This window comes from Orbicella franksi, chromosome 5, assembly GCF_964199315.1.
Source record: "Orbicella franksi chromosome 5, jaOrbFran1.1, whole genome shotgun sequence".
NCBI lineage: Eukaryota > Metazoa > Cnidaria > Anthozoa > Scleractinia > Merulinidae > Orbicella > Orbicella franksi.
In genome coordinates, this window is record NC_138149.1 from 19,846,994 (window position 1) to 19,865,448 (window position 18,455).

Genomic DNA, 18,455 nt, shown 5'->3' on the forward strand with positions numbered 1-18,455 from the left:
AAACAGAAAAAAATCAAGTAAATATCAGTCACAATATTAACAAAAAAAATAATTCAAGCTATCAGCACCAAATAGCACACTTCCATAATGTTGATCATTTGGCTAACCCTACCAGTGAAACCAGATTGAGGTGTTAATAGCAATTGTTCTACATGTAATTAGTCAAAGAAAACAAAAATGATAGTAAATGGTTACAACCCAGCAGTATCAGTGGTTTGTATAGTGTGATCGTCCAAGTGAGGGTAGTTCTGAAAAGAACTGTTGTTGGTGACTGACGTTTCGACCCGGGGGGGGGGGGGGGAGTACTTTGGGAATTTCTGGGTGGGGATGTGCCACTAGGACCCTGGAACCCTTAACCTATACCAGAGCTAGTTCAGCTAAATTTTGCTAACCTATACTAGAGTAAACTCCCCAAATCCCACCATCTATCGACACTGCTGAGGCTGATTTGTGTAAATTTAAACTTGCCGATTTGATTTTTTTATATTTTTGAGTGGCAATTCCTGGTTTCCTTACTCTAGATAAAATCTTCAACCAACCAGTCAGTTTTGTGAAAAATGATACCCTATTCTAGACCCAAACACTCTGATTTATATGCCCTATCCTAAAGTAAACTGCTTGAAAACCATACCTTTCACAGTGGCACATACCTATATCCCCCCCCCCCTCCCGGGCATTTTGACAACCTAAGTGGAAGTCATCTTCAGAGTCAAGTGAGTGGTTTTTGTCAGGCAATGGTGTTATAAGTCTGGTCCATTGAATGTGACAAAAAAGTAAAGAAACCTACGGGAAGTTTTTTTGTTCCAACAGTTCTTTTGTCTTTGCAATGCAAATTGTGAAACAATTTTTGTAAGGGGGCTTGTCAAAGAGTTTGTAAAGGGTTTTCAAAGCATTCCTTCAAAGCATCATTCAAAGGATTTCTAAAGGGTAATACTATTTCCAGAAGGGGTTTCAAATCTTCTCAAATCAGGTTGAAAAAGGATTTCGGAGTAGCCTCAAACTCTCTAAAAACATACATGTATCTTCTGTTAATAATAGTAATAGTAATAGTAATAGTAATGGTAATGGTATTGGTAACGATAACGGTAACGGTAACGGTAATGGTAATAATAATGGTAATGGTAATAATAATGGTAATGGTAATGATAATAATAATGGTAATGGTAGTGGTAACGGTAATAATAATAATAATAATAATAATAATAATAATAATAATGTTTTTATAGCACCATTTCCCAATGGTTCAATGGTGCTTTACATGAAATTAAATCTGTAACCGAATACTGTACTTACAATAAAAAATGAAGAAAAATATATCTTCTGGAAGTACAGTACATTCCACACAGTTGGAGCCGACACCGCAAATGAACGGCCTCCATAGCCTTTTACAGACACAAAATAGGATGTGTTTTTTGCATTAATTGTGAAAAGAGGACTACTCTTTCACTTTTTAACTGATTTTGCCATGCTATATATAAGTATCAATTTAAAGCAAATAAATGGACTGTGGAAAAGCACAGCAAATGATAATCATGGAATACTGCACTTTGTTCATGTGATCATTACTGATATCTCTAGCTTCAATACAACTGTATATCACACCGATAAGTGATGCCTTAAGGTTACCGTATACCTTCGGGGGTGTCTCGCGTGCAAGTGATGTAGCACGTCCGGTTTAAACTGGAGATACCTAAACCCCTATATCAAATTAAAGCTTATAGAGCTGGCTATCAAACTGTACCAAGAATTTTGAAATAAAATGAATTGTCAAATTTTTCACGACCACTAAATGCAAGCGCCCGAATCACCTTTCGAAAGCTACAAGTCAAAGCGAATTTTGTTTTTCGCAAATTTAATTTTTTCCTTGGTTTCAGGGCCCAAAGCGCTAAAAAAATGTGTCTACGTTTTGCCATATTCAATTGAGGTAAAAAGTTACAGAACATTTTCAAAATAGGATTAAAAAAATGTGGAGTGATCGTCAAAAAATTGCTCTAAAAAAACTCATTTGAAATTAACAATTTGCAGACACGTTTTTGTAGTTTATATGTTAAACTAGTTACTGTCCAAATTTGAGGGCAATTGAACAAATTCTCTTTGACTTGTAGCTCTTTAAAGTGTCTCCTTCTAAGGAAAAAATTGTTTTGAGAAAACAGCGCTGAAAAAATTTTCTTGCTTCGCAAACAAACTCCGCCCACAAACACATTCAACTGCGTTCTTAGATAACTGAGCCAATCAGTGCTTGGAAAGTTTACTTCCGTTCGCCTCCTGGTGAAATTTACATGCGCATTCTTGAGACAACCCTCCTGTTTTGCATTGCGCTCAAACCGGAGAGATTTCTTTTGCTGGAGAAAAGCACTTCGGATCAGATGAAAAGAGGCAAGCCAACCAGAAAGAACAGGTACTATCATTACTGTTCTTGGGTGCATGTGCTAATGGTAAGTTATCAGAATTCTACGTGGAAGTACGTAGACTGAAATAATCCTGTCTTGGACTGCCTACAATTTTTTATGATTTTATTTGTGATTTCAATTATCCTCAATTTTCAGCGCAACGAAATCGGACCTGAGAATGCCAAGTATGCCTTTCCAGAGCTGGTACTCAATTTTATCAGACATCTGGTACCAGGCAACATAAAGGGCGAGATTCGCGAGGTTAGTCAGTTATTTGGTGCATTTGTTTTGTTGTTGTTTGTAAATTAAATTTGTCCATTCAAACTGAACGCTGAGTTTTGCAGATGTTGCTGGATGCTTTCCTTTTTTTCTTTCATTTGTGCAGGCACACGACAGTCAAACAACAGTTTATTTCTACTACTGTAAACTACTATAAGAATTTACAAGATTATAATTATAAATAAATAAATAAACAGTACAGTACATACAGTAGTGGGACACCCAAAATAATTAAAAAGCTAAACTAGTTGGGTGACCGTAATTATAATAATTAAAGCAATTTGATGTAACTTACAAATTTTGGGATGTTCGGGCACCCCTCTAATTTGATTTTTTAAATTCATTACAATATAATTCATTACATTATATGATAGCACATATCTTTCTGTCTACTCAGGATGCCTTCCAAGTAAACCTACAAGACTTCTGCAGGATCATGGAAATGAGGGAACTCAATGCCTGATAAAACATTTCCAATAATTAAAGTAAAATTTTATCATGTCCAAAGGAGACACTTTTCATTTAGAGATTTTTTAAATTTGTAAACTTGTGTTATTCATTTTACAGTTATATGGAATTTAAAATAAAAGAACCTTCCTTTCTTGACCTAAAATGTCTAGAATATGACCACACATACAAAGACTGGATACACTGATTGAGAACCTTTTCTAATAATCAGTCAAAGAAATCAATAGATTTAATAAAAAAGGTGGCATTCATGTATCATTATTAACTGGAATGTTCTCTCCATAGCAGATTCTCCTTGTCCCTTTTGATACTTACATAGAAGCAAAATAGTTAACAATTTTCCCTCCTCTTACAAGGGCCATTGTGGAAATATCAAACAATAATAATATTATTATACAAACATTCACATGTGATAGGCAATGCCTGAAGTGGCACATTGTTTAATACTCTGTACAGCAAAGAGAGATATGCAGCTGTTTCTAAAGAACCTTGAATGATGTTTTATGACGTTCCCTTTACAAGTCAATTACCTCTATTTGGCTAACAAGGCCTAACATATATATTCTTAACATCAAGGCTAGGCAATTATACCCATAGACACATAGTCACAGTTCCATTACTACAGCTGATTTGCCATGGCACAAGATCATCTGTGCTGCATGTTGAAATTCACACGATGCTGCACTGTGGAGTTGTTTTAGTGAGATTCCCTTCAGTTAAGTGATGCTTAGGGTTTATGTGTTGTGAAAGGCCTGGGAGAAGTACATGGTTCCCTCCTAGTGGACAAATGCATCCTGCTTTTTCACCTTTTGCCTTTTCCTTTTTTTCTTTGATCCTTCACTGCTTGGCTTTTCTTGTAATCACTTCCACACATACGGTCTTGGTCAATTTGCTTCCATCCCATAGTCATTTTTGGCGTAACAGTAATCCCTATGGCTGGACATAATCTTGAGTATGTAGACTGTGCTCCAGCATTGAAAAGTAAAAGACTTAGGCATACTGCTAAGTATGTCTCCTGTGGTGAGACATACTATTCCTTGGGTGCCAGTGACCATGTCACATGGTGAAGCAACTCATTTCTATTTTGACTTAAGCATCATTCACAAGCAGCCAAAAATGACTTACTGCTGAGTTTGTCAAACACGGGCTGGATCACTTCAACTACTGCAGGTGGAATTGGATCTTTGATGGGCTGATGTGTGTTGGTATTACAAGCAATGTCTTTTTGGAAGCTACACCAGGACTTTTTACCAGTGGGACAGTCCTCATGTTGGGGGTTCTCGGGGGTGCTGGAGTAGTGTTTCAAGATAGCTCTTGTAGCTTGGGCCATTTCCTTTGCATTCCCCTTATTTTTTCTCAACGCCATTCCATAAAAGTTCTGCATGGTATCAATTCTGGTACTTGTCAGTCTTCCCTTGCCACTTATACTTTGCCATCTGAGAGCTTTTGTCCTGTTAGAAGATTGATATGCATCAGAATCTTTTCTTGAATTCTTGAATCAAGCAAACATTTGCTTCCATACAGCCCAGGAGATGGAATAGAAGTTATAATATCATTACAGTATTGATTATGGTCGAAAAGAACTTCATGGAAATAGAAAATAAAACAGCAAAAAGAAAAATTACGTTGTTTATAAAAAAAATCTTTCTCTGGGAGAGCTTACAAGCAATCAGTAAGAGTTAAAATTTTTCCCACATCTCTAATACTAAAGAGCTTTAGTTATGTTTCTCACTGCTCAAGATAATTTGGGCTTACCCTTGTACTTTTGCACAATTGTCCTCAGGTTTGATCCCATTCTCTTTGTAACATGAGCAATGCACTCTTCTTTTTACCCAGGCAGTGAGGCCTGAGTTTAAATTTCAGCTTCGTTTTTTTTCCTCGTTCAGTCACAAATCGCCGTCTGGTCTCTAAGGTGCATGCGTCACCTGTGCATGCATACAGCACATGTAATTTACAGAATTTGTCGTCATGAAAAGTTAGCACAGATTCCATGATTTCTGGGGCGATGAAATCATATGCAAACGAACACACCGTTTGAGGTAGACCAACACTAAAGGACATTAAGCCTTTTGGGAACGGGTCGGTCTGCAAGCCTTATGAGAGATCAATTTACGAGCGAACATTTTGAGTGAATTTATCAAGAATCATGTTATACCAAAGGAGCCATCAACCGGGGCTATCAACTCTTCAACTTGATAAAAAGCACCTTCAGAAGTGTCATCATATGATCGTGAGCCAAGTAGAATCCCAGCACGAACTCAAGAACATCTGAGCAACAAGAGCAGAAAGGTTAGAAAATTTGTTTACGAATGTATCTGTTCGAGTACACCTAAGTAAAACGTTCCAAGAAACTTCGTTAAGTATAATAAAGATAAAATATTGAACTAAACGATATTTTCTCGTTATTTTCTTGTAACAGAGTTGTGTCTTTACAAGAGTGAAACCCATGTAGCGAATTATTGTACATTTAAGCTGAAAGAAACTAATGTACATGTATGTTGACCCCAGCAAAACAATTCTTGGCTTGCACTGTCACGCAATCCTGACACAATAAAAAACTTATTCGACAACCATTTAGTGGATTAAATCAAGAAATTTTGATGTTATAGGAGATTAATAAAGATGACACCGCTAATTTTTAAGTCTGTGCATTTTCCCAAGCTCAGATATTCGTTGAAATATTTTGCACAAATTTACAGAGACCAGTACCTCCAGGGTACGCCAACATTGCGGCCGGAAAATAGTGTAAACATCTGGAGCTTACTTTGGCTATCTAGGCGACTGATTAGCTATACTGAACAAACAAGCATTTACATAAGCACTTTTCCTAGTACTTTAACTGCTGATTGGGCTAAAAATCACAACATAAGTATATGATTTCGACAACTGCGTTCGTAGGTCTATGTCACGCATCGCCATAACTATGAAATTCAAAATGTCTCGCTTGCTTGAGAAACGCAAATAACAACGACAAAGGCTGAGGAAAATAGACTGAAATGTTTATAGGCTGATATAAAGACCTTGACTCTTTTCACACCCTAAAGACCTGCAAACGTGTAATAAGCTATTAATCGATTCCAAGAAATGCAATCAAAAGCAGAAGAGCTTAAGCACATCAATTTGATTGAATTTCTTAGCTAGTGCTTCTCAGTATAACGACAGCTGGGTACACGCAGCAAAGCGTCTAGTTCAATTTCAACAGCAGGACCATATGGTTTTGCATACTGCACTCTTGCGTAGCTTTTACTGTCTCTGTCACCCACATATGGCATGTAACGAAGTTTTCACTTTTCTTCTGACCTAAGGTATATCTTTAGTGCTCCTTCTGCTTCCATGGCCTACAGATAAGAGAGATGTCAGAAACAAATAAGGCAATATAATTCTATTCCCTGTTATATAATTCTATTATATCCGTGGCACCTTACTCTATTAGCCCAATGGAGCATTCTTTTAAGTGCATAAAACCCCTGAGAGAGAATATGCCACATTTAAAAAGGGGTCAATTTACATGCAAGCCCGGGGGAGGGGATACTCTCTTATATGGGCTATATAGGTATGTGCGGTACCAAAGGGTATAGTTTTTCATCCGTTTTGGTCATAAATGGGGTATCGATTTGTCCATTTTGGTCTTAAATGGGGTATGGTTTTTGCACTGTAGTCCTGAATTGGGTATGCTTTTTAGAAGAAGCCACGATTTCATCATTATCGATGAGACCATAAACAAAAGCCCTTCAAAAATTATGTTTAGCGCAACTGTGTCAGCCACAACAGTCATAACTAGGGTATCGAATTTTTTGTCTGGTCATAAATAGGGTAGGGAAAATCGCAGATTTTGGTCATAAAAAGGGTAAGGGTTTTGGGAAGCGGGCTGCACACCCCCAGCAAAATTTTCTGGGAGTTTTCTGTTGCATGCAAGCACAGCACAAATGGAACACTTACTGCTGCACTTCTGTCATGATTCTGAAAACAGCTGTTGTCATGACAAAGATACCACTCAAGAAATTCACGTCTGGAAATCTTGCCATTGTTTCTCTTCTCCTCCATTTTGGAGCGTTCACTGCACAAACAACTTAAATAAACAACGTCCACAACCTTTCCAGTTTCAACCGATATTGCAGCAACAATTCCATCGTGCGCTGACCAGCCTCTCCTGCTCCACCAACCATCCAAACTGGCACCACCATCCACAACTTTTTCTCTCAGTTCTTCATCCGAACAGTCTTCGATATCTCCAATGTCCCTCAACAGCTTCTTAACTTCAAAGGTGGCCTCATTTAGTTCTTCTTTGAGCAGGGTTTCTGCAGCTTTCAAAATCGCTTGGGTGTGCCGCATCCAGGGTTTTTTGCAGACGGGATCTGGTAGATTGACAATACTGCAAAACCTTTGAGCAGTGGAGTAACCATGACCAATTGACCAAAAGGCCAAAACGATTGCACAGTTCAACTCATAGAATCGCGAACTCTTTAGTGAGGTGTGAAAACGTTTTGGATTCTTATGAAAATTACAATTGACACGTTTGCACTGAAGAATCCAAATCTGTCCCTGGCTGTTTCTTGAACTTTTGTCTTCAAGGAGTTGAAGTTCTCCAGTTTTACAGTCTCTGCAGATGGCAGATTCTTTCAAAGCATCTTGCAGCAACTGTGCATCAATAATATTCAGTGAGTCCGACGTATGGTTGTTATCGCACTCATCAGAAGAGTCACTGCAGTCACCATTACTTTCATCGCTATCAAGTTCCCAAAATTATACAGTGCCTTTCTCAGCTCTCAACTTGATCTTTTGCCGGCTAGAACCCATAGCCGTAGCTTCAAACTTGGAGTCGGAATCGTCAGACCATTCCTGCTGATAGTACGACCCTTTATCTGACGCCGCAAGGCCAAGTTTCGCTTGTTTGCTCATTGCTGCATTTTCATTTTTGGTTCGCTTCTTTTGCTTCTTCGAACTGGTCCATGGAGATTTCTGTGGTCCAGGTTTATTCATAACTATAACTAAAAAGAATTACACTCATGGAAGATGCTTAACGGCTGATCAACTAAGTAGCCAATTCGTGGCATCTGTATAATTCCTGCGAAAGTCATCTCGGATGCTGCCCATTTTAGGAACCTTTCGTGTCCTTTTTTTCTCTTAGTCATTTGTACCAATAGCGTGTATTACTCGTATAGACTCCTAATGTACCAGGCGACCCAAAACCCTAAAGATAAGCGCCTATTAATCGCCAAAATCCATCACCAATAATCGCTTCAATAGCATGGATACTGTTAGTACTAGCATACTACTAAATCCATAGGCGAAGATTGTGCACGTACAAACGTGATTACGTACTAAGCGTACTAACAACTGATGAACATATAGCTGCAAAAATTGGAATAGTATCAGTACTAGCGTACAAAATGCCACCATAACCGAAGATTCTGCACGTACTATAATACCAGCGTACTAAGGGCCGCCATAACCGAAGATTCTGCACATATTACAATACCAGCGTACTGAGCGCTGCCACAACCAAAGATTGTGCACGTACTAATGTGATTACATACTAAGCGTACGAACAACCGATGAACATATAGCCGCAAAAATCGGAATAGTACCAGTACTAGCGTACGAAGTGCCACCATAACCGAAGATTCTGCACGTATTACAATACCAGCATACTGAGCACTGCCACAACCAAAGATTGTGCACGTACTAATGTGATTACATACTAAGCGTACGAACAACCGATGAACATATAGCCGCAAAAATCGGAATAGTACCAGTACTAGCGTATGAAGTGCCACCATAACCGAAGATTCTGCACGTATTACAATACCAGCATACTGAGCACTGCCACAACCAAAGATTGTGCACGTACTAATGTGATTACATACTAAGCGTACGAACAACCGATGAACATATAGCCGCAAAAATCGGAATAGTACCAGTACTAGCGTATGAAGTGCCACCATAACCGAAGATTCTGCACGTACTATAATACCAGCATACTAAGGGCCGCCATAACCGAAGATTGTGCACGTACTGATGTGATTACATACTAAGCGTACGAACTGATGAACATATAGCTGGAAAAAACGGAATAGTACCAGTACTAGCGTACTAAGTGCCACCATAACAGAAGATTCTGCACGTACTATAATACCAGTGTACTAAGCGCTGCCACAACCGAAGATTGTGCACGTACTAACGTGATTATGTACTAAGTGTACAAACAACTGATGAACATATAGCCCCAAAAATCGGAATAGCACCAGTACTAGCGTACTAAGCGCCGCCATGACCGAAGATTCTGCACGTACTAACGTGATTACATACTAAGTGTACGAACAACCGATGAACATACGGCCCCAAAAATCGGAATAGTACCAGTACTAGCATACTAAGGAACTACTTCCCTCACTGAAGGGTTACCTAAAGTTCACAATAACTAAATATTAAACAGCTAATAAAATCATAAATACATAGATGTAGATTACCAGCTTACTAAGCTGCCACCTATGAAGTGTTGATAAAAAGGCGACTTTTAATTACGTAATTTCAATGACTGGACATGGGTTGTCTACTGTGCCATCGAGCAGAAGGATCTTAGGAGATGACCTTGGGGCCCTGGGCACGAGAATGTGCACAAGTGTATTTGGCAGAATTGTTTTGGCGTTCCTGGAGTGATCATCAAAATGGAGAATCGAAAGCGGAAGAAGCATCAGGCTGATCTATTCTCTCCTGAGGCCATTAGATCTTGTTTGTCTGCAGATATAGATAGTCATGTGGAATTTCTTTGCAGAGTTGACCTCAACGCAGTGGACAACCTCAAGGAAGATGATAAGTAACGTACTTTCTTTATTCATTCGCCTTGGTACATTAGTACGTTAGTACTAAGTACGGACGTTTGTAATGTATGTTCTTTATTCATTCGCCTTGGTACGTTAGTACGTTGGTACTAAGTACGGAAGTTTGTGACGTACGTTCTTTATTCATTTGCCTTGGTACATGAGTACGTTAGTACTAAGTACGGAAGTTTGTAACATACGTTCTTTATTCATTCACCCTGGTACATTAGTACGTTAGTACTAAGTACGGACATTTGTAACGTACATTCTTTATTCCGTTGCTTCGATACGCTAGTGCTAAGTATAGATGTGCGCAACCTATTTCACTCAGTCCCTTGGAACTTTAGTACGTTTGTACTAAGTACAGAAGTACGCGACCTATTTCATTCAGTCCTTCGAAACTTAAGTACGCTAGTACCAAGTACAGACATGCGTGACCTATCTCATTCAGTCCCTCAGACTTTAGTACACTTGTAATAAGTACAGACATGTGCGACCCATCTCATTCAGTCCCTCAGAACTTTAGTACGCTAGTACTAAGTGCAGATGTGCACGACCTGTGCAAACGTCACATTAGAACTAAGTGCAGACGTGCGTGACCTCATTCGGTCCTTCGGCACTTTAGTACGCTAGTACATAGTACGCGGGATGTGTACGAGCTATCTTATTGACTCCCTCGGCACTTTAGTACGCTAGAATGAAGTATGGACACGTACGTTTCATTCTTGTACATGTCGTTGATATGTTAGAACCAAAGCACCTGCCAAGGTAACTTTGTGCTCTTGCACTATAAGAATATATCGATGTCAACAGTCAGGAAAGAGTGAGGCAAATGCATAGATGAGGGACCAATGATACAAAAAATGTAAGAAAATTGATGTCAACTTTGTAACTCCAATTCAATTGTCTTGAATGTTTAACAAGCTACCATTGTTTTTCTTACAAGTACTAAAATCATCTGCACTAAGAAAAAAATTTAGAAAACGGTATCCTATTTCAGGCATGGTATATGCAGTTGATTGCACTGGGCTGTCAATCAAAAGGGAAACTTTTACTTCCAGCAAAAATGTGAAACTGCGATTTCTCCACCAATATTTAGTCTTTTTCAATAATTTTTTTTACATTAGAGATCACACTTCAACCAATATTTCGACTCAAAAATCCAGATTTGAAGAAAATTGTCGATCTGAAGGTATACGGTAACCTTAAAGCACAATCCGATGAAACACCGGTACTCTTCCTAAGATATCTTGCTAAATGCCAAAGTAAAAGATCAAATTAGCGAAATGTCATCATAGTGATGTCTTTTAGAGTTCATGACCGATTATCACGATATATTCCTCTAGCAAATTATTGCCATAGTGATATTGAAGAAAGAAAGAAAGTGATACATCACCACAATACATGTATATTGTTCTAATGAAATGATGCCACAGAGATACACCTTAAAGAGCGAGATAAAACTCTCTACAATAATAATTATTAAGAGGAAAATAAAAAAAATCATTTCTGGTTGTAATCACTCAAACTGTTAAGTATTACCTTCCATGTTTCTATCCACACAAGGAATCTCCTGTTAAGAGGAAAAATAACATGCATATTTAAAATTTCTAATAATAGTTATACTATTACTTATCCTTATCATGACAACTATTTAAAATACGAACAGCTGACATTTTACAATACATGTTGCTTTGAAATTCTCACAATTTTTATGGTATACATGTAGTACATGAAAGTTTACCTTTGTACTTGAACCACATCTACATTTGATCTTTGTTATTCCATCACAAGGACCACACTGACCAAGATGACACTCTTTTTTACAGCAATGCTCTGCATCAGTGACATTTCCATTACCTTTGCAACAGATTGGTTGCATTAATTGTATTAATTTTCAGCCTTGTAAGGAAAAGTTCTTATGAAATCAAAGTGGAACTATCATGAACTTATAGATAAGGAAGTGTTTGCTGGTGCCCTGGTTTGAAATTGGACGCCAATAATTCAAACCAAAAGTGATTTCCCTTTTCAGTTAGACACTGTCATTTTACCCCTGATTTTCAAACCTGCCGATAATTTGAGCCAATTTCCTTTTCCCCAGGAGGTCTTGAAAATCTGGAATTCTACTGCAATTAATCCTGGTTGAAACATACATGTATTTCAAGTCTTGTGTACAGGGTTCGTATGAGTTCTGGAAAACCTGGAAAGTCCTGGAATTTTATTGTGGCATTTTCCAGGACTGGAAAGTCCTGGAAAAGGGCTACTGGTCCTGGAAAGTTCTGGAAATCTGTTAAACTCAAGTAAAAAAAGATGAAATGTATGGCAGACAGTAAGGAGAATTAACATTAAGATAATGGGAGTGAAAGGGTTAATGTGAATTTTAGAGTCCTGGAAAAATCAATCTGAGTCCTGGAAAAGCCCTGGAAAAGTCCTGGAAATTTGTTTCTGAAAAAGGGTACGAACCCTGCGTGTAGGGGTACTGACGATGGGAGAAAAAGGTACAGGGAGGTGGAAATTAAGCTGATAACTAACAGTAGATATGGATATTTTTTGGAGCTACACGATTGTGCTCTGATACATGTATGCTTTATTTTTACAGACAGTTGTTATTAACTAGAAATAATCACAGCTTATTGAGTGTGTTTGAGTTAACAGTAATCCTTATACTAGAGTACCTAAATGGTAGAAAATGCTGGCAAGAGGAAAGAGATAGCCTGAAAGCAGGCTCATGTTGGAGCACATGCATGAGCATGCAATCGAGCGGCAAAGCCGCGAGATGAGAAAGTGAGTCTGCTCTGATCTTTGCAAATTTTTCATTTCAACCCCAGAAAACTGCAGAAAAAATTATTGAATTAATTTTTGCCCGCAGTATGACCTTTGGCAGCTCAAATTTCTCCGGAAAATTTTCAATCTTTTTCATAACAACATGCAGGTACGATATCTGTTGTTGATAAAGTTTTGCCGAAAAAAAATCGTCAAAGTTTATGCCTAGCAAGGACACAAACTTGGTTCCCAAGTGACCTTGCTTCGGCAATCTGGTCTTTGATGATGCTGGTAAACAGGCAAACACCTTCGTGTTGTTTCATTGCCTGTTAGCCATCACATATGTTTTTAATATTTAACTCTTGTCATATCCAGTTGGCAGGATGACAAGTATGTCTCAATTTATCAGCATACTTACAACTGTAATTTCCTGCTCCCTGTTTAATTTGAAAAAAAAAAAGAAACAGTAAAAGACTGGAACTTTTTTATAACATCAGTAATGCAGGCACTCAACTGTTTCTCTGACCCCATATGTTAATGAAAGTTGCCATTATAAGAACGTGCGGTAAATTGCCCACTCCATGGGGATCTAATCACTCCTCATCACACATAATAGATCAACAGTTTTCTCACCTTTCCCACTTTTTGGCCAACGGTATTTCACTTCACTCAGGTGAATTAGAAATGAAAAATTTACAGAGATCAAGGCAGGCTCAATTTCTTGGTGCCTCTTCACCAGACTCCACCCAGCCGGATCGCCTCGCTCTTGGCTGCTCACACATGTGACCCAAAGGTGAGCCTGCTCACAGGCTAACAAGGAGGATGCAAATTTATGCTTAACCTAATGATGCAGAACAGGGCTATTCCCAGAAAGAACTGAATCATCGGTAACAGCTGCAACAACAGCAACAAACTGTGTATATTTATTTAACTACTCAGATTACATAGATTACAACACCCAGCAGCAGTCAAAAAAGGTCAGACTTCTTTGGCTCAATGGCCATCAAAGATGGCTCACTTGTTGCAAATTGTTTTTTTCTGCCATGAGGTTTGCTCAAATATTGCCGCTAGCTTTTCAGCACAGTAGCAGATCCTGAGAAAATAGACTATATTCAGTGCATCTATGGAATCCAGAAACAGCACACATTTCCTTCAGGCTTTGGTAAATTGCACATAAAAATCTGTGACAAATCATTTACTTAACAAGACAATGAACCAATGGAACAGTGAAGTAAAACTCACCTACAAAATGACAAAACAACACTCACAATGAAGCAACTGTACACAATATGAGTATAAACAAAGTAAAGTACATGTATGCCTGGAATGACTTATGCAACTGGAAAAGTTCATCACTCATTGTGCACATGAGCATTCAAGATGGTGCTGAAATGGTACATGAAACACTGAAAAAAATTTGCAGAGCACACAGAATACCCAAGAAGTCACAGAAAACAAATGAGGTAGCATTTTCAAGTCAAACATAATAAGGGGTGGTTCTACTATTTTTCATCAGTTGTACTGGATAGTCTTACTACTTATATAATACCTTTGGACGGACTACAAGGAAGAGCCTTGCCACATGTTAATTTGCAGGTTGGAACTGGATCCAGACATGATTTTCTTGCCTCATGTTCACCGAGCAAATCAAATAGTAGAGCTTTGCCACAGGGACAGCAAGAAACGAGTGAAGGTTTCAGAAGACACTCTGCACAGACACCAGCATGACAAACATCTTGACAGTAATGATTGCCACAGTCAAGAGCCCTGCAATATTATTGTTGAAGGTTAAAATTAACTTAATTAAAGAATTTAATGACAATTGATAACAATTTTAACATCTTTAGATTTAAATTTCATACATGTATGGAGATCAGGAGGAGGTGGCCAGCAGCAAGCCCTCCAACCAAGATTCTTTGATGCCTCAGTTAAGAAATTTGGACAAGTGAAAGGCATTTGGAAGGGTTATGTGACAAGCTAAAAACTTATAAAATTTATATTTTCTAGTTCTAGTTGTAGTTGTTTGGTCTAGTTTGTCTAGTTGTACGGAAAGTTGTTTATCTTCGATATTGTTTTCTCATTTACTGTAGATGGCTTTTAAAATCAATACTAATTTGAAGTGTTTTCTTGGAATGTTAAAACTGAAGAAACTATGATCAATCTGATTCAATGCTGGCAACATGGTATTTGCATTAAATTAGTTCTTATTATAAAATGAGTCCAGAAAAATTACCCACCAATCTGCTTTTACCATTAGCGACTATTACAGGCTGCATAACATTTAGCTGTCTTGCTGAGAACAGTTCCATTGAAGTTCTTTTATACAAAGTTAATAATCAAATCTTGACAAAACTTGGCTTGATATTACACTTCTTAAGGTGAAACATTATTCTTTTTTTGTTGTTGTACAGTGCACCAAATGCTGCTGCCTCCAGAGGCTCTTAAGGTCATCCCACTGAAATAGAACCTGCACTGAGAATTTTGTGAAACTTTGCCTTTTGATTGTTTATATTATAGGAACTTAAATTTTGAAATAAAAATGAGGGTCCCCATGTTCGTTTAGGAGCAACAGCACCTTGTTTATACCCATAAAAATCCTTATAATAGCACCATTACTGTAGTCATGATTGCTTGCCAAATTCACATTTCTGACGACTGCTTTTTGTTCTACACTGAGAATTGGTCCATATTTATTTTACACAGAGAAATTTATTACTCAATTCAAAACAACAGAAAAAAAATGATAGGTCACCATACTCGTTTGCGAGGAAATGACGATTTACCTCTATGGCGAAGTCCAGCTGTACAGAAAAAGCCGCCATTTTTTAATGCGTGCAAACTAATCACACATGAAATTATGCGCAGTGGGGATGCACAATGCAATACTGGAGAATAACCTTGATTCACACAAAAAAAACTCATGAACACCTTGCATGCTTATGTTTTTAATCTGGGATCACCTACTACACCTCGTACCTTGCTATTGCAAACACAAGCTCCTAAATATTTGTGACCTCACACTGGAAAAACATACCCTTACGCTTCTCTGTTAAACAACCAAAACAGTTTCTTTATCTTTCACTATCAGATAAAACAATTTTAACACATCTAACAATTATTAAAAAACATTTCTCAGGGCCATTTAAAACATTAGTTGTTGAAAACATTGTTAAAATAAGCAAGCAATACTCTTCTGTTGTCATGGAGTTAACATAGAATTTGTGGTGAGTAATAAGAGGATATTTATGTTGTTGAAATAAGCACGGAATACTCTTCAGTTATCACAGAGTTAACATAGAATTTGTGGTGACTGATAAAATAATGTTTATGTTGTTGAAATAAGCACACAATACCCTTCTGTTATCATGGAGCTAACATAGAATTTGTGGTGAGTGATAAAATGATGTTTATGTTGTTGAAATAAGTGTGCAACACTCTTCTGTTTTGTGGAGTTCACATAGCACTAAGTCTTATGGTTAGTACTAAATGATATTTACTGTCTCCAATTTGTTTCATGTATTTTCTAATGACATATTTTCTAATGAATTGAACAACCGACTAAACTTCTTACTGCATTGTATGGAGAGCTTCATTCATAACTGCATTGAATAGATACTAAATACATATTACTGCACTGTATAGAGAGCTTCATTCGCAATGGTTGCTTGAAACAATTTGTTATTGCATTGCAATTATTACTACTTATTTGAACTTGAATCACAATTATGATTGTTTCCTTGTGTGGGTTTATACTTCCAAGTATAAACCATCCAATTATTGACTAGAACCGCAAACCAAGCACTATAATGTTGTCTTAGTTGGCATCTGATAGCTTGGTCGATCTGTTCCACAAAAACTGATTGTATTGTTTTGATGTAGGATCAAAAAAGTTAATTATTACTTGATTGATTACATCAAACCTTCGGGGTGTCAGATTTCCTTACCTCATGCTCTGTCTCCCTAGACCAATGACATTGCAATTTTACATATTGTAATTTTACACACTATGTCTGTCACTTAAGTCACTCAAAAAACTCACAACAGTCTTAAACAACTCACTACCGATTTCCATTGAGAAGGTCTCAGAGGCCTTGACTTTCCCACTAACAGCCTGCAAGATAAACGCGATGGGAACCTATTGCCTGAACGCCATAAAGCAAACGTACAAGGCACCACAGCAAAGCCACTACCGCTTGATCTACAGCTTTCTGCCTTTCCACTGTTGGGCGATGTCTTTAATACACCAGGTTCTTGCCCGCTCTCAACCAGCTTAAAAGCTGTTAGGCCAAAGAAAACAGAGGTCACTAAGCCTTCACTGGACCTTGGGGACTCGACAAAACTAAACGTGACCTTTGGAAACTCACTCTGCTAAAACAGATTCACGAACTGAAGATCGCAAGCTTGAACTACAGCTCGAGTTGGCCAAGATCTCTTTGCCCCTTCAACAAGCTGTAAAACCACCCAACATGGCCGACGAATCAACAAAGTCCACGGGAGACCTCAAGGCTCCCCAGAGGACCCATTTTCCCCAGCCCTGACCACACATCATTGCTCCAGGTGAGCCAGTTATTCTATCAGCTTTTTGCACTGGCTATATTTCTATAAGTTCCAGCAGTATAGAGATACATTGCCAGATCTTCCCTATGATGCTCTCCAGAGCCATTTCCATGACCTCGCGGTCCTTGCTTGCAGTTTCAAGTGGTCAGCAGTCCACGTGTACCATTACAAGATCTTACGTTCCATTGAGTTTGGCTTCGTAAAATGGGGAGACTCCTTCCAGTTGCTAAAACAGCCATTTTTTATCCCTACTGCCATACTACCTGAGGATACACCCAGAGAAGCAAAACACACAACCAAGCCACCACCTACTCTTACTGCCTGCTCAGACATCTGTAACGCTCGGTCCATGCGCGCAACTGCCCCAAATGCAAGTTCCCTGTCCCCACTCGCCACCAAGACTCAGCTTCATTCAAATGACTAGCACTGCCTCAATCTCCTGTCAACACTTCTCACACCTCATCATCACCATGCCCTCTCCCCATCAAACAACATCTGACCTCCCTGCCATGCATGCCAAACTTCAATCTGCTTCCAGCCCCAATGCATTCACCTAAAAAATTCCCATCTCATCAGTACTCAGCATCCTTGAATGGCACTCAAGGCTTCTTGACTACACTGACCCTGAACTTTGTAATTTCCTACAGTTTGGTTGACCAGTCAGTTTTACTACACCTCATCTCCCCCTTCCATCAAGCCAGAACCATGGATCTGCACTCTCGTCTCCACAGATGATCGATTTTTGACACAGTACCAGCTCAGTGCCTCCTGCAGTCCCTACACATCAAACCCTTTCTGACATTGCACTGACATTGTCACCAGTACCCTTCAAATCACCCAAAGCTGTTCCAGAAAACGTTCTTGGTCTCAGTTTCCCCCACGGTTCTTCCATCAACAGACATCTTCAGACATCTACCTTGACAAGCCCTTCACCTTACTGTTACCTGGCATCGACACTCTTGTCGACATCATCTGCCTTGAAGGGTCTGGATGCCACCTCTTCAAGAAGGACTTAAGCTGCACCTACCGTTAACTCAGTATCAACCATCACGACCTTCACCTCCTAGGATATCGTCACTAAAGTTACCTATACTTTGACTTAGCTCCGCCTTTTGGTCTTCGCTCTTTGGCCATGATGTGCCAACGCACAACAACTGCTGTCAACTACATGTTCCAT

The 18,455-nt window shown here is 38.7% G+C and overlaps 2 protein-coding genes across 11 annotated transcripts in view; both read right to left on the reverse strand.

Annotated features, from left to right (window-relative positions):
* The window catches only part of LOC145487495 (transcriptional repressor NF-X1-like), a 219,357-nt gene that overhangs the window by 158,559 nt on the left and 42,343 nt on the right, over nt 1-18,455 (reverse strand). For all 10 annotated transcript variants that reach the window (XM_081466292.1, XM_081466291.1, XM_081466289.1 and 7 more), the window contains 3 exons: nt 14,271-14,488; nt 11,703-11,818; nt 11,501-11,531 (listed from right to left, as the gene is read on the reverse strand). In XM_081466292.1, the coding sequence (XP_081322418.1) occupies nt 11,501-11,531; nt 11,703-11,818; nt 14,271-14,488 (365 nt within the window). The remainder of the gene's footprint in view (nt 1-11,500; nt 11,532-11,702; nt 11,819-14,270; nt 14,489-18,455) is intronic.
* LOC145487568 (uncharacterized) lies at nt 3-11,489 on the reverse strand. Its single transcript, XM_081466395.1, has 2 exons — nt 7,077-11,489; nt 3-6,475 (listed from the first exon to the last, which is right to left on the reverse strand). Exons 1-2 carry the CDS (start codon nt 7,467-7,469, stop codon nt 6,422-6,424), a joined length of 447 nt encoding a protein of 148 aa, XP_081322521.1. The 5' UTR covers nt 7,470-11,489; the 3' UTR covers nt 3-6,421.

What these genes read in the sequence shown, in the direction of transcription:
- LOC145487568 (XM_081466395.1), bottom strand. Translation starts at nt 7,469, where the DNA reads ATGCGGCACACCCAAGCGATTTTGAAAGCTGCAGAAACCCTGCTCAAA. An exon ending in ATCATGACAGAAGTGCAGCA is followed by an intron (nt 6,476 to 7,076) that starts GTAAGTGTTCCA and finishes TCTTATCTGTAG; the next exon opens with GCCATGGAAGCAGAAGGAGC.